Below are 21,787 nucleotides of genomic sequence, written 5' to 3'. Positions count from 1 at the left end.
GGTGCAGCATTGAAATAAGGATAATTAGTTTGCTATTCGTGCAATACTTCTGCAGCATTTACATCAGGGATTGGTTATTCAATTTCCACAAGCGTCACATGTTGTTTCATTGTTGTTTTGATTGTTTTTGAAGCCAACTTAAAACATAAAAAAAAATAATAATAATAGATTAGAAAATATTATCTAAAGTGCTTCTGTACAAGCTATCCAAGATGAATTGGAGACAATTTTTGTTAATATTTTAAATTTCAAGTGTCAAGCTCTTTTTTTTCCTGCACAACCTGACTCAACCTGCTCTAATGCCCACACCTGATGTTTGTGTTTGTGGGTAAATTCATAGAGAGCGGTGGGACACTGAGTTGGAGTAAAAAAGGAGAATAATCTGTAAAATGTGGGCTAACAACAACATCAGCGTTGCAGTTTTTACCAGTAGCATCGCTATTAAATATTAATTGTGCATCCTTACTTTAAATGTTTTTACTGGCTACAGGAAACAATAGTCAAATGCTATTAAATAGTGAAAGGCAGCATGCCTCATTAACCACTGAAACATCATATTGTGATAATGTATATAGTTAACTTTTAGACAAACATTGACTGAAAATGTGTGCTTAGTCGAAGGGTGCTACGTTCAAGCTTGACTCCATCTGATTTCACCGGAGGGGGGCTTCATGATATGAGATAATTGGATTGCAGAGTTACTTCCAACACTTGTTATGACCTTTAGCATTTAGTGCAAAACTCCATCCAACTTGCTAAAAATCATTTTTGCACAGGAAGTGACCAATCGTAAGAACCGAAAATAACAACCAACAAATCGTGTATTCCAAGCTGTATTTTGCTAATTAATCAGCACATTAGCTGATACTGAAATGATGTATAGTTTCGTCTTTACTCGGAAACCTGAGTTGGTAGTAACTCTTATAGACATTATACCTGTTAATTCTTAAATGTCCTATTCAAAACCACAAGTCTAGGACCTTTACAGGACCTAAAAATACAATATATAGAATTTGCCTGTACGTCTGCTTTGCCTTTTTATGTCAGAAAATAAAGCCAGTCTCAGTTTTCTTTGTCTTCTGGATATGTTTGCTTGTCTGTGGCTGTCAAAGATTTTCTAAGCTTTGAAACAATAAGTCCTTATAGCAGACTGTCATGATGCCTCAACATATCACTGTGTTCACTTTTTATCCAGCAGGATGTGAAAGGATTAGATTCTTTAAACAAACCCTTCTCCATTTAAAGACGAGCCAGTTTCATTCACAAAACAGCAGCGGTGGCCCAAGGTTTGTAGATGAGAAATGGCATCAAATCAAAGTTGGATGAGATGTTGATTGAAGCATTCTGATGGGTTCTGACAACGGACGCCATCCCTTGAGCGCTGTGTACAGAAAGGAGCTTCAGCCATTTTAGGTTTGCAAATTAGCCGCACAGAATAAAAATCTGTCAGCTTCTTGTGTTTTTTGGCTCGTCTTGTGTTTTTTTTTTTAAGCGTTGACCTAAAAAAATTCCTTGTAAAGTGTTATTTTCAGCTTAAGGTGGAAACCAGCAGTCACCAAGTCGGATATAAGATGGATACTGCGTCACATAAACCAGGGGTCTTAATTAATTTGAGTCTTTAGTCTTCAGGTTTTTCTTTTAGCATTCAGAGCTAGTCTTAATGTGACAGTCTTGATGTATCTTTCTAATGACCGGCCCAAAGAAGACACCAGCTGCAGGATAAGGTGTGCTCGTCTTAAAACAGGATGCCAGTGAGGAATGAATTGCTATTGTGCTCAATGCTAAGGGCGAATCTTATTGTGGGGTAAAATAGGGGATCATTAGGATAAAGAAGCTAGACAGACGATGAAAACTTAATCTGGTGGAAAACTCGTTCCTGAAGTAGTTTTTTTCCCCCCACTAGGTAGAAGTACATTTCCATAAAACAGTGGAAATTCAACTGCTATTTGAATTATTAAAACCTTTGCAGCAACCTTTACAGAGAACAAGATTAAAAATCAGATTGTTGAACCAAAATGATTCTTTAGGTATCATAGTCTGAAGGGTTTGATCTGGATTTTACATATTTTGAATAAATGTGGTTCATTACCTGCTTAGCATTTCACAAGATCACCGTGTTCCCTTTGTAGTGTTCATTTAGCCTCTTCCATTAGTTTCCCCCCGTTGCATCAGTCTCCTGTTACCACAGCTGTCAACTATTAGCATCCACTCCTCGTCTCCATCCCAGTCATACACAGAGTCCCATCAGGCATGACATCATGACGGGTGAAGTGATCTTCTCCATCATGTCACCTGTTAGTGGGTGGGATATATTAGGCAACCAGTGAGCATTTTGTTGTTAGTTGATGTGTTAGAAGATGGAAAATAGACAGGGGTGAGTGTTTGGCAGTGTGATGAGAGGAAAACGTCGATGGCTTCCTCTAAACTGCAGCTCCTCAAGTCCTTGTACACGCTTTCAGAAAAACAGTCTTCCATGATGGTTTGGCCCTCTTTCAGCTTGTTTGAGACAAACAGGTCCAAAATAAAATATCTACTGGCTCAATTGTGGTTCCAGATACAAAAGTAGATATTTATTTTCACTATAGAAATATATATCTGTACTCAAATGGAGACATAAAACTACCAGAGATTTTAACCAGAAGTGAAAATCTCTGGCAAAAGAAAAGGAAAAAAAAAACATTTGGTCTTTTTACATTAGGACTGAGGAACACCTTGTTCAAATCTGAGACTCTGTGGCTTTTTTTTTTTTTCATATAACAGCACCATTACCAAGATTAGCTCACTTTGCACCACAGTCGACCGGGAACAGTTCACTTTCTCGCATTTTATGTGATCAACACTGATGATCGCAATATGTTGCCGTGCGATAAAAGCCGATCTCTCCTGTGTTTGACCCGTCACTGCATCGAATGGCCGAGTCTGTGCTAAGAGCTGCCGTCAGCTTTAATGCAGCCTCAAAGCTCTGATTGACTCAGTTGTTCCCTGATTTACGGGGGATGAATCCACCCGGGCCGAATGTCATCATGGCAAGAGTTAAAAAAAAATAATAATAAAAATCTGAAGATTTCTGCTTTTGATATGACGTGCCTTGCAGTGCAGCCTGACAAAAGCTCTGTCCATCTGCCTTTCTGACCATCCGTCTGTTTCAAGCAGGAATGCTCAGATGCTGCTGATCAGTGGTTCTCAATGGTTTCTGCATGCCAGAAGAACACTGGTACTGTTGATACTCTCTGCCACCAAAAATGCCTTTTTTGGCCATAAAGAAATAAAATTTTCTTCTATAATGCAAAAAAACACCATCTGGAGTCACTTTAAAGAACCGCGAGATGAGTTTGTGTTTACTGTTAACGTTCAGATGGGGTGGAGAATGCTGGGATGTTACTGCAGGAGCTTCAGTCCAATCAGAATCATCCTCCTTCTTCTTTCTCTTGGAGTTTTTCTTCTCTGCAGCACATTTGGAACAATTTCCCTCTGATGAACACTGCCAGCCCTCTTTCTGATGGAGGCCACCGCTTGTTATGCTAATTGCTTACTACTGGTGGCAAAGTTCTCGGGTTCATGTAGCACTCAGGCAGGGATACAGTCCGCTGGGATGTTTTGTGCATCTGGATTCATACTTGTGGGAAGTGAGAGGCCCAGACGAGTGTGAACAGCGGTTATTAGAGAGGACTCTCGTCTCCGAGAGCTCATCTTGTTTTTGTTTGCTCTGCCCAAGTGCTCATCACAGAGTTAGTCATTACGCCAGCTGTGTGGTGGGTTTTCAACGGGAATTCACTCACACCCGTGGACCACCAAAAACCATAAAATGGGGTCAAGTGGGAAACCATCTGGACATCAGGGAATCATTTCAAACACAAGAGTGGTTTGTGTTCAACACCGAATGAATTTATGTCATAGGAGCCAAACTTTTTAAGCACGCCTGGCCTTACCTGGTAATCATTGATGTTATTGATATAATATTGATATTAGCCACCATGTCTCTTTCCCACAGAGTGAGATGTTGAATATCGCATTGCATAATATAGAGTTTCTGGTTTATGTCTGTGCTTTGACTAGGCCTTTGTACCTCTCATTCTTTTCTCTTTCAGCTATTGAGTTGCAGATGTGCTACTGCGTTTGAAACTGTTGCCCTCTTAGTGACCCAGTTTGGGCTGAGCTTCATCTGTCAGACAGATTGCTTCACATTTGACTTTCCTGCCAGGTCCTGTGGCTGGGAAACGAGAATAAATCATAAAGTAGATGGACGGATTTGCAGCCACGCCCTTTCACCTGTTACAGTATTCTTTGATAGAAGCTAGAAGCTCAAATCATCACCCACCACCGTGCTTGACAGTTGATTTGACGTGTTTGTGCAGATATGCTGTTCTTGTCTTCTTCTTTTTTTATGTGGTGCATTTTATCCAGGTCACTTAATGGATGAATGTATCATAATGGAACATTACTTTTACCAAGAAGAGACTTTCTCCTGCAAATCGTACTTAAAAGCCACTCATTTTCAGTGGTTTTCTATCTATCGTGCCATTGATTTTTGGCCTGTAGAGTCTGAGCCATGCACTGTCTGTGAGAGTGAAGTTTGCGTCCCGTCAGTGACGCTGGGTCGTAACATTTTGCAGACGTAACCCTGCCTGAGTCTTTCCAGTGACTTTTATTCAAAGTAGACTTTGGTTCATCCAAATCTGCTTCTAATGAGTTTTGAAAACTAAATTAAACAAATAGGACTCTAAAGAGTGATTCGTATCCTCTACGAATCACATGTAGAGGATACATCACATTATTACATGTGATTACATGTAATAATCACTCTTAAGAGTGATTCGTATCCTGTTCTTGGTGCTAAGCATTGACTAAACATTTTCTTAAGTCTAAATTTGAAAACAGTTGCCTATCTTTATTGAATAAAGCAGTCATCAATCTGTTTCTTACTATATTTTTTTTTTAGCCTGTGAGTATTTTGGACATGACGACTTTGGTCAAAATGTCAAAAAGTTTGGACACTCTTAGCATGACTAGCAGCTGCTTAAAAGTATTTTCTCTCTGTAGAACAGTGGACTTTAGTAGTTTGGCCTTTTATTATTTCCTGGTTTGTTGAACAGCAACAAATGCTACCTTAAGCCACTGCTTTTATCTTTCCACCTTGGAATTTTGTGAACACATCTATATTCTCCACGGTAGCAAATGGAGAACATACTATCTCCATCTTTTATAGAGATAGTAACACTGATAATGATTAATTTATCAATTAATTTTATTTCCAGCGCCTTACTCTCAATCCCCTTGAAATCAGTGAAGTCAGATTTAATTGATCACATACTGTTTTGCACTTTATCTTAGATTTTGCTCTACAGATAAGGAAATTGTGCTACTCGCTGTTGTTTTTTTTGTCACTCCCCTCTCCCTCCGTTTTGTCCAGATGCATAAACAATTAATTGAAAGACGGATGACTCTGAGACAGAAGTTAGAAAGTCTGCCTCAATGCTGAACAGAAATCAGGATTTAGTGCTGCAGCTGTTCGTTCCTCCATGTCCATCTGACAAGACGGATGTGAAGCTAATTGCCGAGAAAAGAACTTAAATTAGCTTTGACTCATGGGATTACAGACAAAATGAGCAGAAATGTTTATCACCTGTGATCCTGTCAGTGCCTCCCTGCCGCTATTATGGCTATGATCTCAGTTTGAAGCTTACCTTCGCTACATGTAATAATGTGCTTTATATCTTCGGTGGAGCAGTGGGAAATGCTTTAAGTGTTGAATGACAGCAGAATGAAAGAATTGAGAGTCTGTGGTGTGCACTGAATGTCAGCCAGCTCATCATCCTCGAGTGTGCATGTGTGACAGAGTCAAATTATTTGTCTTCCTGCAGCTGTGTGTATGTGCTTCACAAAGAGCTAAGCCGCTTGCTTTTTTCCTTTTTCTTCATCTGCAGCCAAGAAATGGGTTTTTCACACCTGTGGGGCTGAGGGTCCTGAGGGCCCGAATCCCACTCAGTGCCTCAACTCCTACAGGAACAGCAACATCAACGTGACGGTCGGCACCCACGGGCCCCTCAAAGGCATTCAAATGTGGCGGGTCCCAGAAACGGGCACCTACAGGTAGGCCTGCTGCCAGGGTAAACGCACATTTACAAGCCATTTTCGCTGGAATAATTCATAGACAGGGTTACTGCGGGTTTTCATGCAAACACTTCAGATTTTTCCAGACCGCGTTTTATGTAGCTGACGGGTCTTTCTTTGTCCATTTTTAACCATGAAATGTAAAAGTTCACTATGAGTTTATGGCATATATTTAACACCAACACTGGTTAGTGGATTAGTGGATGGAGAGACGAAGCTTTTTTTTTCCAGATGGGAAGTCAAAACATTTTTCCTTTGGAAGAATTTTGTCTGCAGCTGAACCCAGATATTTATATGATTGTAAATAAAGACAGAAAAACAATCATTTCTCAATATCTTGCATAGTATCATTCTAAACATTTCCTTGCTTCTGGTCAGAATGACTTTCTGTCCATCTTCAGACAGAATCTTTGCAAGTGTTTCTCTTGCTCTGGGTTTCAACATGATAAAAAATAATATAATGTAATAAAATGTAATGCAATATAATTTATATTGTTCTGGGTTTGTACTTATGGGTTCACATTTATATGCTGTTTATACTTGTGTATAATTGATTAAATATATTGACATGGGACTTTTGATGCCACACAAAGAAGCAAGTTTGAGGCGTTTCTTTAAACTGCAACACACAACAGGGATCTACATTTTGTGAATTAGCCAATCAGAAGCTTACAAAGCTGTGACATCATCACCTGGTCTTCAATATATTATTTGCTATTTTTTTTTTCTTAAATGAGCAGTGATTTAATCATTTTAAAAGGCAATTTTACCAAATCAAGGTAAATTTATGGAAAACAAAGTCATTATTCTGGAATTCAGCAAATAGGAATAAATGACAGAGAGAAAAAACATATTTTATGCAGTCTATGTAAATATCTAATTTCAGCTGAACTGTACTTAATGGTCAGGCCCATTTCACTTAAACTGTTGAGTTTCCATCTGCTACAATATAGATTGCAAACTCAACCATTTGTACTTCTGATGTTTTTGCAGCAAATATGACTCTCCCCTCACGCCTACCCCCGCTTCAATGCATCAATCCTCCACGAGCGAAGAGAAACATTCCTAACAGATTCTCTTCAGAAGGGAGGACATGTGGCATGATTCACTCCCCACCTGAATCCGAAACCGCCCACCCCCGTTGCCATGGTGGAGCTTTAAAATTTGGAAATTTGTCAACATTCAGAGCCAGTGTGCAGACTTCACGGCGTGAGGTGCTCCATGATTATTGCTGCAGCCTTTTAGAAATCGATATTGCTCCTGTGGGCACTCCTGAAGATATGAGCCGTTTAAACCTGGATTTGACTCCGAGTGGAACTCTCTGGAAGCTCTGATTGCACAAAAACAAGCTGCACACATTAAATGCGTGTCTTGCGTTTTGCCTTTTTCCACATGTTTGTTGCCGCTCAGGATCACCGCCTGTGGTGCAGCTGGTGGGCGAAGCGTGATGGCCATGAGCAGGTCGCTCGGTGTGTACATCGCAGCAAACTTCCTTCTCAGGAGAGCCGAGCTGCTTTACATCCTGGTGGGACAACAAGGCGAGAACGCCTGCCCCAACGTGAGTCCAGCAGAGCACCACGGCCAAAAAATGTACTGCAAAAACTGTTGTTTTAAGTATTTACGAATCTCTTCCAGCAGAATTTGGACCTAATAAAGAGTTAAGATTAGAAAGTGTCTTCCATAAACTTGAATTGTCTCCCTTAACCAAAAACAGGCAAGCTTCAGTAGAGGGTCTTCTATTTAATCTTGATTAAAACTTTTAATTGTATCCCTGTAGAGTTTGCATTTATTTATTTGACTTCTTGCTTCTCTTTGCCAGGGAAATGTTCCTCAAATGTGACAACTTGAACACTAAAAGCTTGTTCTCCTTGACTGAACTTTCTACAAAGACTCGCTTTCAAAACTGACTCAAACTTGAGTAAATCTTTATTTGCAATCTTCTGAAGCTAAACTTTGTGTTGACAATGAAAGGAGGCTAAAATCTGCACAAACCCACAGAAACAAGGACACTCACCCATATCTGTAGTGAGAGTTGAACATTTTCCACCTTCACAAGAAACTCCCAGCAGCAAGAAGGAAACAATGGCAAGCAGTCACATTCAAATGAACTTGTTTGAACTTATTCAAATTAATAAATAAGTAAATTTATTTATTTCTATTTACTTAATCCAGTAATGAAGTTGGGGAGTGAAGTTCAAAATCTGGATTGAAAATCTGGGTAGATCATCCTTAATATTTTACATCACAAGATATTTGCAAATTTCTGTTTTGTCTCACAAAGTAAGTATGTGATTATTTATCCTGCAAATCAGTTTAAACATTTTGTTCTTATAAATAAAGTTTAAGGCTCACAATGAAATAGGGTATTGAGATACTCTGGAGAGTACTTCTTTACGACAATGTTATAATGTCTTTTTCAGTACTTTCATTGTAGGAAAACCACAAGAGAGTTAAAAAAAAATAAAAAAAAGACTGAATTGATACTTGTGGCCTGTCAGTGTCGTAAATTGCCAACTGTTAGAATGTCTTGTTTCAGAGCTTTTCTCGGAGACAGATAAATGAGTTATTTAGCTTGTTTGGAAACCAGGCGTGACATCCTGTGCAGCCTGGGTTTTTCCTCCAGACCTTGTAATTGTGTGTGGCCCCTTCCAGCTGCTATGTGGGTCGTTACTGCTGAGCTATACCTGCGCTTTGTCTCTGTATTCCCACTCGGCTCGTTTGTGTTGTGGTTGTTGTTTTTCTGGAAGAGGAAAAAAAAAACTCCTATCTTCTGTCCTGAGATTATTACTTTTTAGCTCAACACGTTCTTGAAGTGCTCTGTGCACACAGCAGAGAGGGAGTTACAAAGTTTAAGTGAAAGTGTTTAAAGTTCCTGGTATTTCCCCTCAGCTCTGACGACGAGACCAACACCTCTCTACAAGATTTCCCTTTGGAGATGATGAGAGCTCCTTTGTCTTCAGAAACACACACACACACACACACACACACACACACACACACACACACACATTCACACGTGCAGAGTGAAAAACTGCAACATAAAAACCAGAAGACTCTCTTGGATCATTTGAGCCCCTCCACCTGTCAATCACAGTCAGACTTCTTCTCTGTCCTCCCTTCAAGGCCTCTTAGAGTTTCAGCTCAGACAGATCTGGGAGTTTCAGCTCAGACAGAGCGAGAGAGAGAAACGTGTGTGCCCCTTCACACTTAAAGGCGGCCCGGCTGCAGGCTGTTCAGCATGATAGCGCACACAAAGCAGCACCGGTCCCTGAGATCTCAGCCAGGGTAGAGACACTGCTCCTCACATCACTCGCTAGCAAAATGTCCAGCTCCAAATTTTACAGTCAGAAGAGAACAGGGGCAGCACTCTGTCTTCTTGTGATGATGCAGGAATAAAAACAAAAATCCGATTAAAGCAAAAGCTTAAATTGTCTTGGAAATGCAACCTGGCTGCCTGAGTTTCTCCACCTGGATATGTCTACTCACTGCTACAAAGTCAAACTCCCAAACTCAAAGCATCTGGGGTTTAGCTGCCGCTCCGTCTTCGCATATCTGACATTCGTGACGTCAAACTCTTCAGCGAACTGACATCTTTTTTCCCCCCACTGCAGTCCAACGGCGCGCTGAATAAGATCTGCCTGGAGCACAGCAGCCCCATGGTGGAAGGAACTCAAGTGAAAGGAGGTGGAGGAGGCGGCGGCGGGGCGACGTACGTGTTCAAGGTAAGAACAGATCAAGGTTTGGAAAGGATGGAGGGCGGGTTAAAAATTTACCAACAGCTCTTGAATTATGTGAAAAGGTTGGTGGTCATGGTCAAATAGGCAAAAATCAGCAGTGAAGCGTTACTTTTCCTGGTAAAACGCAAGATGTTGTAGTCAAAAGGAGTTTTATAAGTTCTATTCACTAGAGGATAGGACATAAAACTGTTATGACTTTATGAAAAACAAAATTATTCAGTCTTTATGTTTGACACAAACTCAAATATGTTTGATTGACTGGAGCCAATTGCAAATCCTCCCCTGATGCCCAAACCTTAATTTTATTTAAATTTAATGGGATAAATGAACACAAACCAGCTCATAATTGCAAAGTTATATTTAGTATCGCCCTGAAACTTGATTCATGCATTTGCTTTCCTGACTCTTCATCAAATCAAATCCAGCGGTGCGACCCTCTGCCGTCAGCAGTCGCCTAATCAGCTAATAAAGTCCAGCTGTGTTTAATTCAAGCTCAGAATAAATCCTGCTGTTCTGTGACGGCCTCAGATATTTGATAGGGAACATTAGCGAACAAACAGCATCAGTTCATTGTTGGGAAATGGAAAAATGATGGCACAAATACGAACCTATTGAGACATGGGTGTGTGTGTGTGTAAAGAAATACATCAATCAGAGAAGTATGGTATGAAGAAAAGCTTGCTGGATTATTGCTGATTAGAAACTGTAACAGATCCTGTTTGTAGTTTGTCTCAAGTCAGTTCAGAGGAGGTCAAAACTTTTTGAAAACTGCCTGGAGAAAAAACTTACCTCAGCATCCACGGTGGTGGCACAGTCATGCTGTGTGGATGCTTTGGGAAAATGTATGGAGCTAAACGCAGGAAAATCTGAAGGAATAATTTAGATTCAATGCGGAAGGAGTCGCATTTAGCATATGGATCTGCATAACGTGTAATATTGTTCAAATATTTCTCACATGAATAATAATTTGTGAAATGTAGGATAATTCTGTTCATTAGTTTAAATATTTTCTGTCTAATACAGTAGGTAAAAGTTCACAGGTAATGGATTTTTTTCCGTGGATGTACAGAAAACATGGATTCACGTTTACAATCAATACACACCTTTAGTTTGTGCTTATTCTGAAATTACAGTAAGTGTGTAACAGTGATTATGAACCTATGTTAAAATGTATTAAAGCCCATTATGAACCGGGGATCCACTCTCACATGTAGTCCGGATCATTTAACGAAGAAATTGATTCTCTCTTTTCTAATCAGAAGTATTAGGTTGATGTAATGGATCAAAAAAATCTAAATTAAAAATGATACTAATGCAACTGCACTTTTTCAATTCTTTGTTTTATTCAATAAATTAGTTGTTCATTGGACCTCATGTTAAATTTGTATAATTGAAGATGAGCGAAAGAAAAATATACATTTAGATTCTTTCAAGTTTACAGATTCATCTTAACTTCAAAAGCTAAAATGAAGTGGTAATGCATATCAACCTGGGAAATGATCCTGAGATCCTAATTTACTGAAACACTGTAAAAAAAAAAAAAATGCTGATACAGGTGGACAGAGGAGTGTACATCCCTCTCATCATCGCTGCTGGCGGAGGCGGGCGAGGCTACAGCAGCCTATCAGAAACCCAGCTGGAGCAGATGGACTATGACCCCAGCCAACCAGGACGCAATGGGAAGTCTCACTCCTCAGGTACGCTGCATAAGCACAGCACACTGGTGTGCATCGGTGCGGTTGGTTTGTGTGTGAGTGAATGCTGCTGAAAGAACAGTTGTGCATGCATGCCATCATCTGTGTCAGTGAAATAAGTCATTTCAGGGGAAACGGGCTGACGGGGTTTATATAAGTAATTACTGTTTCATAAATATTCCCCCTCTGTGTGTCAGAGTCTGTGCTCAAACACAAAACAGTGTGATGATTGAGTTCTGTTTCAGAAGACAATTGGGACAATCAGAGACTTGGGTTGGCAACTACTTTGCTTTAATTCACTTTAAATTCAAGTTAAATCCCTTTTTACTGTTTCTTCGATATTCCCAGTCCTAACAACTTGTCCCAAATGTGTAATAATTATCGGATTTGTGCAAACGTTTTAGAGTCTGTCCAAAATACAATCAGTAGTTTGAAAAATCCCATTATGTGCAATGTTTTGACCCCTTCACTACACTGCTAAATTAATTCAGAAGCACAACATGATGCGGATCCTGCCCGTACAGTTTGCGCTTGTTGGTGTGCAATCGTCCCACCTGTCTACTTACAGCCAATCAACAGACGGTTCAACACCTGGTGATGCATAACAAGCCATTTCTGTTGCTGTTACAGCATGCAGATGGTGGCAGAGATCACTGAACTGAAAAATCAAGCCATGTCTAAAAAACACCAGAAAAAGAAAGCATTGTCTGTTTCCAGATCAGAAGTCAACAACACCGCCTCTTCAGAAAAAAGGAACATTATGTCATGATGAAATTCCTTTCGCAGTTGCTGCTTTTGGTGTTTGCGTTTTCCAATGTCTCTGTGAAAATGCCGCTGCATTGTGATAACCAATAAAATCGGTTTCTATGGCACGTTTTTTAATTGGGAAAAAAACATTCCTGTTGCCCTTTCAGAGGACTGACAGTGTAAGATATTTGAGGTAGGATCCTGATGCATAATGATTCAGCAGAAGCCTCATGATGATTAAATATGAATCGCATTCTGGTTGCTTGAGGGACTCATCCTGCGCTCCACAGAAGTAGAAACTTTGTTCTAGTCAGAAGTATTTTTGCTGTGTTATTGAAACAAACTACAATCATTTTTAGCAGCTGACAATACTTTAACATTTGATATATGCTAACTTTGGGTAAACCCTCTAGTGATTAGAACATGCCATCTTTTTTGATGTAGCGTAGCCAAGAGGCCGATATTCTCTAATGCTGCCATGTTAACAATAACTCAGTATAAAGTCTTAACTGCAGCTGATGTCCTATCTTTGCTTAACATGCCAGCATTAGCACATTAGCTAACGGAAGCTAACAACTCTGTAAGCTTTAACGCTGCTTTTAGCTGAGAATGGGAGATGTGCTAAAGAATGCTGTGTTTTCAGCAATAAAACTGGTGATTCTGCCACAAAGACCAGGCTTTGCAGCTTTTATGGAGGCACATTAAAGTCCACGAAAAGTTTCAAATGTAGGAAACATTGAAATAATTTTTGCAAGCATTTTAATTCTTGCTTCTGGCAGTGTTTCTCAGTTTCAGCAAGTAAACCTTGGTTGTAACTGTACATCTTTCAGGTCTGAGCTGTGGCTCTGTAGTTTCTCCAAGTTTCTCATTTGGTCGTATTCTGACAGGTTAACTTGCTTTCGACCCACAGGGCGTACCGTTTGACAGACGGTAAACACAACCTTCTTTTGTGTCCGCTCGTCCTGCCTACTCCCCAACCAAAAGCAGCTGAAAAGAACTAAACAAAAACAGCTAAGTCAGTGGTCACCTATCGCGGTTTATGTGTTCGGTGCCCTCATGGAGGACTGTGTGTGCGCGATATTTTCAACTTCCAAAGCACTTTGATATTAAATATACGGGTTTGTTTGGTGACAGGTGGAGGCGGTGGTTGGAATGACAGCTCTCCTGTCAGCCAGGGTGGCCGGCCGTTGGTGCTGGGAGGCCAGGGGGGGCAGGCCTGTCAAAGGTTCTGGCAGACCCGTGGTGGCTTTGGAGGCGGCGGGGGTGGATGTACGTCAGGGGGCGGCGGCGGAGGCTACAGAGGTGAGTTCATGAGGAGCTGCCAGTTTCTCCAGGCTTCATAAGCTGCCTCACGCTGTTTGCCAGTGTGTTGTTTTTATTATTGTTAAATTATTGTTCAACCTTTACTGTTAACTTTTTTTTTTAACGCCGTAATGTAGATGTTAACCTAGAATATATTTTTTTGTTTGTTTATTTTCCTAACTGTTGATCTCTGCTCTTTAAAGCACTCTGGCATACACTGAGCATAAAACCTGCCCTTTAAATAGAGTGGCGTTTCTGGGAGTCTGACACCTGCTGTCACTGGTCTCCTCTTTGGCTGTGTTCATACAGCAACCAGTTTTATTTCCCCAAATGCGAGTCATACCTATTTGACTTTTTCATGGTTGTTTGAGCAGCACAATTTTGAAATATTCACCTTCCAAAAACAATCTGAAATTTTCCCACTTCCATATGTAGTGGTAAATCTGATGTGTATCTGATTGTTTTCAAAGTGTTTGCGATCTCAACGGTCGTGTCCGATTTTATCTGACTTTTACGTCGTTGATGTGAAGTGTGCATCATAATTCTGCAGAGCAAACCAGGTGCGGTAAAGTTGGATGTGAATAATGGCTGAAAATTATAATTATGAAAATATGAAAAGAGTTTTCATATTTCATATGCTGCACTGGCAGCATTTAGAAGACCATTAGCATTTTGGCTAATTTTAGCTTATACACTAATTTTTTCATGCTTGTGATTCTCCACATGCCATTGAGTACATTGCAGCTAATTTTTAGCATCTGAACGCTGGGTTCCTACCAATGGGTACACTTTGGCAGGCCCCGCTTAAATTTCTTCAGAAATTTTCTAGTTCATTCTTAATCTATTCGTGTCCAGGAGGAAACACCTCGCTAGAGAACAACCCCGCAGCCGACGGGGATGATGGTACGTCATTCCTGGGTCCAGATGGAGAGCTGTTCCTTCATCCTCTGAAAGGTAACATCGGGAAAAACACAAAAAAGAGAAAATATTGACTACATTAAAAACTCTGTTGGACGATCTCCCAACCGTTTCACTTACTAGCTCAACATTCATTCAACCTAACTGCAAAATAAATAAATAAATAATAATTGAATCGCCAACAAATACCTGCACAGTTCTACTTCAGTGAGTCTGCATTTAAAATTCAGAGCGAGTAGTTGCAGAAGGTTTACCGAAAGGAAATATGGCGTCAGTGAGAGAGCTCTCTGCTGACAGTGGAAACACGAGGTTGTAAAAATCCTTCCAGAACCAGGTTGGTTGGTTCCAGTCCACTGGTTACTTTAGACCAGGGTTAAACAAAGCAAAATCAAAGCAATGTTTCTGAAAATAGGAAGTGCACAAGAAAACATACGACAGAAAAAATGGGCATTGACAATGAGTCAGAGTTTGAGAGCAAAGTGTAATCAGTAAGCTAAAGGAAAAGAAGCCAAAATACAACCTTCATTAATGTCTAACCTGAAGGACTCAGCGGGTTTCCTAGAAGGACCGACTGGATGAACCCTGAGCTGCACTGATCAAGGAAATGACTAACATTTGTTTGGATCCTATGAAACATCTAAATATGAGTGACTTAAGAAAACAAGCACATTTCACAGAAATCAGTGCTCACACTCCTGAACTGACCTACAGGAGTGCGTTTTTTTATTTTTTAAACAAATGTGGATGTTTTCTTCTTCGATCAGCACAAAGTGGGTTTGTTGATGACGAATTTGAGTTTTTATGGTTGTAAACCTTTTCCTGTTTCTCCAAGTTCAAAAACTGTGGCATATAATGATCATTGGTACCTGGTATACATTTATGGATTCTCAGAAAAAAAGATCTTAGTATCACCACTTAACAAGCCTGACACAAAGCTAATCAAAAGCCCAAAAAATGCTTTTTCAAACGTATTGATCTTTGCTGCAATTCTCTTTTCAGCCTGTTTAAAGAGATTATTTGAAAAACTCTCAGTGTAAACTCAGTTGGACAGAACTGAACAAAGCTCTTTTTTTGACCACTGAATGTGGAGCCGCGAATCATTTTACATAAACACTACGAAAACATATTCACTGACAGAGGTCGCTCAGTGCTGTTATAAAAATATGTTGTTCTATAATTAAAGTGTGAATGAATTTGCATTAAATGAAGCTTTCAAAGCCCCGAGAGGTCAGCTCAGGGGTGTGAGAACATTTCGGCTATGATGTCAGAGGAGCGGGCCGCTGACATTTCAAGTAACGACTCCAAAACAATCCTTGTTTTATTGATCAGCAGCTCTTCAGGTAGAAAAGATGAATTCATCAGCACTCTTTCCGTCTGCAACCTGTGGTCCTTCTCCTGCTCCGTTCTGCTCATGCATTTGAACCCGACAGGCTTTTAAAGACGCAGACGTTGAAAACCTCACCGCTGGCTAAAAGCTTGTTGACCATTTACACATCAGCACTCAGCTCCGTGAACAAAAAGACACAGAAAAATAGACAACACGGCAAAGTGGTTTTTCAAATCGCCTCCATATATCTGAGCTTCAGCACAAGCAAAGCAGCTTTAGTCAACAGCTCCACAACATTTTGTGCAGCAATAGAAAATATTTCATGCTGTTTTATTTTAAAATCTACATGTTTATCCCTTATTCTCTGGAGCTGGTGTGACTATAATGAAAGCGTTAAAGGTGGCGACGCAGAGCTGACTTTAAATATGTTTTTGCGTGTGAAATATTTTAGTGATTGCGTTTGAAACCCGAAAGCTTCGCAGGATTTAGTGGGCTGGAACATGTGGGACATGTCTCCATTAGGCTGTCAGCAACGACAACTTGGTGGCAGCTGTGCGGGGCTTGAAAGGACCAGAAATTTACTTTAATTCAAAGAAAAAAACACCATGAAGTGATGCAAATAAATGTGACCTGAAAAGACGGAGCATTAATAGCTGAAGAAAAATAGAGCGGGGCTGAATAATAAAGAGATTTAATTAATTTGATGCCGATTTGATTAAAACAGTAGTGATTTCATAGAAACAGAGTCATGTTTCATCACAGCCTAACATTCACAGTAAGTCATTTACACAGAAAATTGCCATTTATCAATCTTAAGGAAGCAGGATGTGGGTGGGAATGACGAAAATGGAAGAGATGAAATTGTTCTCGGATTCATGGAAAAGATGAGAAGTATGTCACGTGAAGAACAGACTGATAAATAATTATCTGGCTTCGTAAGCGGGGCTGCAATCCACCATTCATCATCTGTTGACCTGAGCTCTTGTTTGTCATTTAAACAGGCTGTTGTTACGTTAATTGATTACTTATTTCTGTCATTTTCCCAGTGAGATCCAGAGAAAGCTACAGAGTCGCACAGTTATATAGGTGCTTTAGCTGATCAAGGAAAAGATGAGGACTTTTCCTTGATTTAATTAATAGTGCTTAAACTTTATTTGATAATATTTGAGTGAACTTTTGATCAACGAGCTTTCAGATCGACTTTAACGTGGGGGAAGTTGCTTTTAGCAAGATTAGAAGGACAGTATTAGGTATTTTGCAGGCACATAGTGGTATTTTATAGCACAATCGAGTAACTATGTTAAGTTCAGTTGTTATGAAAATGCTGCATATATACAAAATATCACATAAAAGGAATTTGACTTTGTAATTTAATGTCTTGAAATTGGGCCTCTGTCTCTTTAAAAACTCCTGCTCTGTTTAAAACTCTGCCTTCAAGAAGCCATCACACCATTGCTCCTCTGTTAAGCCTTTAACAATGTTTCTTTTCTTTTTTTTTTACCTGTTTTACACTGAGAAGTAGTTCATATTATGAACTCAGTAGATCCCCAGTTCCACTAGGAGTTTGCTGATTGCAACTGGCTAGTCTGAAGGATACAGGATGCTGCAGCTCTGATCAGGGGCTGCGTCTTGAAGGCAGCTCTTGGTTCACTCAGGTGTTTTGCACAACTGAATGGTTGCCAGGGGAAATTACAATATTTCTAAACATGCATGAAAAAAATCAAGGCAACATGTGTGTTTTTGATGAGTGAATGACATCATAATATGATGTAAAGATTATATATATATATATATATATATATATATATATATATATATATATATATATATATATATATATATATATATATATATATATATATAATATAATGATATATTATATATTTTTACACAATACTGCCCCTTCAAAAAACAGCTAATGATCAACATTAGTCTGCACACCATATCTGAAGGCTTTTAGTTTGGGATGTGGTGGTCCAGGGTTAAATTCTTCATCTTTGGACCTTTGTCAAAACAGAGCAGATTCTTGTTCCTGAGGAAGCTTAAGCCTTTCAGTGTTTACAGCAAAAAGCTGAATCTGTTGTGGAGATATGTGTCATCTCATCTGCCATCATCTGTTGGGGCAGCAGCGTCAGGTCCAGGGACTTAAAAGGCTCAGGGCCCGGATAAAGAAGGCAGGTTCTGATGGGGCCGATATGGAACCACTGGAGAAAATGGTGCAAAGAGGGTCTCTATAGGAAGTAAACAACAGTACAACCCTGAGCATCCTCTTCATCAGACTGCTTTACAACCGAGTGTCTTCAGTCAGAGGCTTCTTCAGATACCGTAGTAACATAGGTGACTACAGGAGTTATTTTCTGCCCACAGTCGTTGGCATCTGCATTTAAAGATGCTTAGATAATTTGAGTAACGACATAATTTAATTTCTCTTCAAGACAAGTAACATATTTTTGAATAGCACCGAACTTGAATCTGCAAATATTTTCAGAAAAACCTTCATCCTCTTCACTCAACATGGAGGAGCTGACTGTGTCTAAAGATGCACAGCACACAGGAGCACAGATACTCATTAGTATGCAGTGAGCAGCTCCATTCAGGACATTTGTATTCTTCCTTGGAAACCTCCCCAGTGTTTCTGGGTTAGATTTATGTATTTGTACTTTCAGTAGATAAGAGAATCATGGGAGAAAATAGATTCTGCAGATGACTGCATCGCCTTTGCTTACTAAATAGCACATGCTTTCACTGACAATCCATAGCTAATTCATGTGAGACTGCTTTGTCCCTGCTGCATGTTGTTTACAATCAAGACGCCGGAAGTCCTCGTGTCAAGAACAAGAAAATGTTATGAAATCAGTTTGAGACTCTTTGTGGCAGGAAGCTGTAATCCCAGAGAGGGAATGAATTGTCGCAGATAACCATCAGAGCAGATTGTGTTTCTGATTCAAACATAAGGGTCAGTGCAGGCCACTGAGATAAATACTATACACACCCTGAGCAGGAAATGATATTATTAATTAACTCTATTTACAGTGATTAATGGATGGATGAACCATTTTCAACAAATGTTTGCTATTAGCTCCTCAGGTGTTTTTATAACTGGGCGCTATGAAATAAAAAACCAATTCGCCTCATTGTCCACCCTGCATATCACATCATATGAAGTAGTTTCAGTATGTTCTTGGTTGTGTAGGAACTGCTTAAAGAAAGACGATCTCTCAAAAGAACCTCCAATTTCAAAAGGATTATAAAAAAACAGATTAAATTTTAAAACCGTGCAATGAAAATCTGGGGCATTTTTTTCCACACAATATCAACACTGGAAAACTTAAATATTTGTAAACTGACTAAAAGCCTCGTCTTGACATCTGTGAACAGAATCGGTTTTTGAGTTGCTTAGATTGATGTTACTTTTATTTTTTGTCTTTTTCACAAATGTGATGCTGCACCATTTGAATAATGGATTATTTCTTGACTGCAACTTCTCCCGGGTCATCCAGAATTTCACAACATCCTATTCAAGACACATGCTTGTCTGAGCTGTTGTGTTTTTGACTGAAAAGTGGGAGTCCAGAGCTGCTGCTATTTGCTTGTACATTAAACTTTAATCTGTGTTACATAACGGTCTGTAAGCAGGCTGACGGAGAGGAACGTTTAACCATCCAGGGCAGCTTGTGGATCATTTCCAGGAAATTACATCAGGGTTTTAACTATTGTTTATTTTACTGACCCAGATTCTTTATTTTTTTATTATAAAATGCCAAATTGATATTAATTGGCCTGGAAAGAAATCGAGTCTAAGCTGAACTAGGTGTCAAAATGGGAAAATATAGTCAAAAATATCTGTAGTTTGGATTCAAAGAGGTTTTTCAATTTGATTTCTTTAAATGAAACAAAGCTACATATGATTTAAAGCGTTTTCCATTCTTTGTATTCACTTTAAATGCTTAGTGTGCTTACAGTGGTGGGAATCATGAGAAGTGTGAGGTCTTTGCTGGTTTAAATGGAAAGTTACAGCGGCTCTTTGTGCACTATTGCTGCTCTTGTTAAATGTATAAATAAAAGTAGAATCAAGGGGCTTTGATCAGATACACTTGGTTAACTAATCATCAATCTAAGGGTCTCTACATGTTGTCCTCTTGTAAGAGATTTGCTGAACCTCCCAGGAGAGGAAGCCCCAGTAAATTCACCCCGAGTCAGACCAGGCAATACTCAGGGACCAGCACAATAAAAAACAAGAGCTTCTTCTTAAAAGGTACAAGGCATCAAATGAAATGGAAAACATGAAAACAGCATAGCATGAGGCCAAGAGGGTTGGCTCAGGTAAATGGAGATAGATATTAAAAAGCTGGGTTGCATGTACAGTAAGTGAAGCATCAATAATTTAGAAATGAGTATTATTTTGGATAGAGACCAAAGTAAAAATGCTGAGCCAGAATGCAACATGCATGCAACAAAGAAAACCAGCACAAAGCCACCTACGACCTTGCAGTCACAGAGTCAGCAATGTCTTCCAGAGTGGACGAAAACATATGAGGACATAGTTGACTCTAATATGTCCTCAAATATCATATTTGAGACCCAAACGGCTTGCCGAAGTGACTACGAATGGCGATTGCAGGTAAACCAGAGTGTGCTTAACATTCTCTACACGCGGGTTATGAGCTGGTGTTTCAGTCTAGACATCTAGAGACACGTCTGATCTGCTGTTCCTTCTGCGTTTTCTCACAAACAGCAATGGACAGAGACGGAGAGGTGATCATCAGCCCCGTGCAGAACTGCAGCCACTGTGAAAGCAGCGAATGCCACGAGAGCCAAGACGGCATCATCTGTTACTGCGACGAAGACCTGGTGCTGGCCGCAGACGGCGTGTCCTGTATCAACGCCTCGGGTCAGACCCTTAATCTACCGCACAATTGCTCCTGATCTCTCATCCTTTCGCCTAAATAAATGTAGAAATGAGTTTAGCGGGATTGTGCCTCTAACAGAGTGTGACTCAGAGAACAGATAATGAATTTATCTCCAAATGTAATGAAGCCTGGGGGGGCGGGCACTGAGATTTATTATTTCTTTGTCTTGGGATTTTTTATTTAATAGACCTTTAATCATTTATGATAATAAGCAGTGTAAGCTAACTGTAGAAGTGTTAGTCAGGTTGTGTTGTCACAGAAAAGCCATCTATCTTGATGTGGATTAAGAAAACTCGAGGTTTCACCCTCGTTCTCTGACTTCGTGCCGAGACCTTTAGCCAGTCCTCATCAGCAGAAGCTAAGTATCACTTTTGACTCTTCTTCTTGGGTTAAACTAGGAACGAGAGACGTAGACAAACTCCTGTGAAGATGGAATTGCCTCTTCAAATATAATTTGTAATCTCGGTAAATAATACATTAATGGATGTCATTCGGAAAATAATTAGCATGGCTGAGTGTCACTCGATAATTTAAAACACAATGCCAGGCCTATTACCATCACAATAATAGGCCTAAGCGTGGCCTGATCTGCAGATCTGTTTGCATTAATGATGTAAGGTCGTCAAAGGGCACGCTCTCAGTATGGTCTGTTTCGCTTTTGCAGATTTGTTCTTCTGCTCAGACAAGAGAAATTAGCCCCCTCCCCTATCCTCCTTCCACCCCGACTCACAATTTTTACATGCACCAGCCGTCGCTGCTCCTCGGCTCTGTTGTGTCATCGCTTTCACATCATTAATTAAGCCGGAGATGTGTGTAGCTCGCTGAATGTTAATGCTCCTCCGGGGAAGATTACCAGTGTGTGATGCTGCTGTTTCCTGTCGTTTCTCAGAGGCGACCCGGCTGCCTCCACAGCCGTCTCTCTCCCACCTGGCTCTGGGTCTGTCGGTGGGCACGTCGGCGCTCATCGCCGCCCTGCTGCTGGCGGTGTCTGGTGTCATGATAAGTACGTACAAAACGCCCTCATGTTCCACGGTTGCGGTG

General features: G+C 40.1%; 1 protein-coding gene across 1 annotated transcript in view; it reads left to right on the top strand.

Annotated features, from left to right (window-relative positions):
* Nucleotides 1-21,787, top strand: part of alk (ALK receptor tyrosine kinase) — a 90,205-nt gene that overhangs the window by 50,995 nt on the left and 17,423 nt on the right. Inside the window, exons 8-15 of the mRNA XM_015008156.2 lie at nt 5,925-6,090; nt 7,522-7,669; nt 9,723-9,833; nt 11,404-11,545; nt 13,424-13,591; nt 14,447-14,545; nt 20,572-20,727; nt 21,636-21,749. Coding sequence (XP_014863642.2) covers nt 5,925-6,090; nt 7,522-7,669; nt 9,723-9,833; nt 11,404-11,545; nt 13,424-13,591; nt 14,447-14,545; nt 20,572-20,727; nt 21,636-21,749 — 1,104 coding nt within the window. The remainder of the gene's footprint in view (nt 1-5,924; nt 6,091-7,521; nt 7,670-9,722; nt 9,834-11,403; nt 11,546-13,423; nt 13,592-14,446; nt 14,546-20,571; nt 20,728-21,635; nt 21,750-21,787) is intronic.

This window comes from Poecilia mexicana, unplaced genomic scaffold, assembly GCF_051168715.1.
Source record: "Poecilia mexicana isolate PSO_F unplaced genomic scaffold, ASM5116871v1 scaffold_22, whole genome shotgun sequence".
NCBI classification, from domain to species: Eukaryota; Metazoa; Chordata; class Actinopteri; order Cyprinodontiformes; family Poeciliidae; genus Poecilia; species Poecilia mexicana.
The sequence above is the reverse complement of the archived record's forward strand: the minus strand, read 5'-3'. Positions and strand labels throughout refer to the sequence as shown.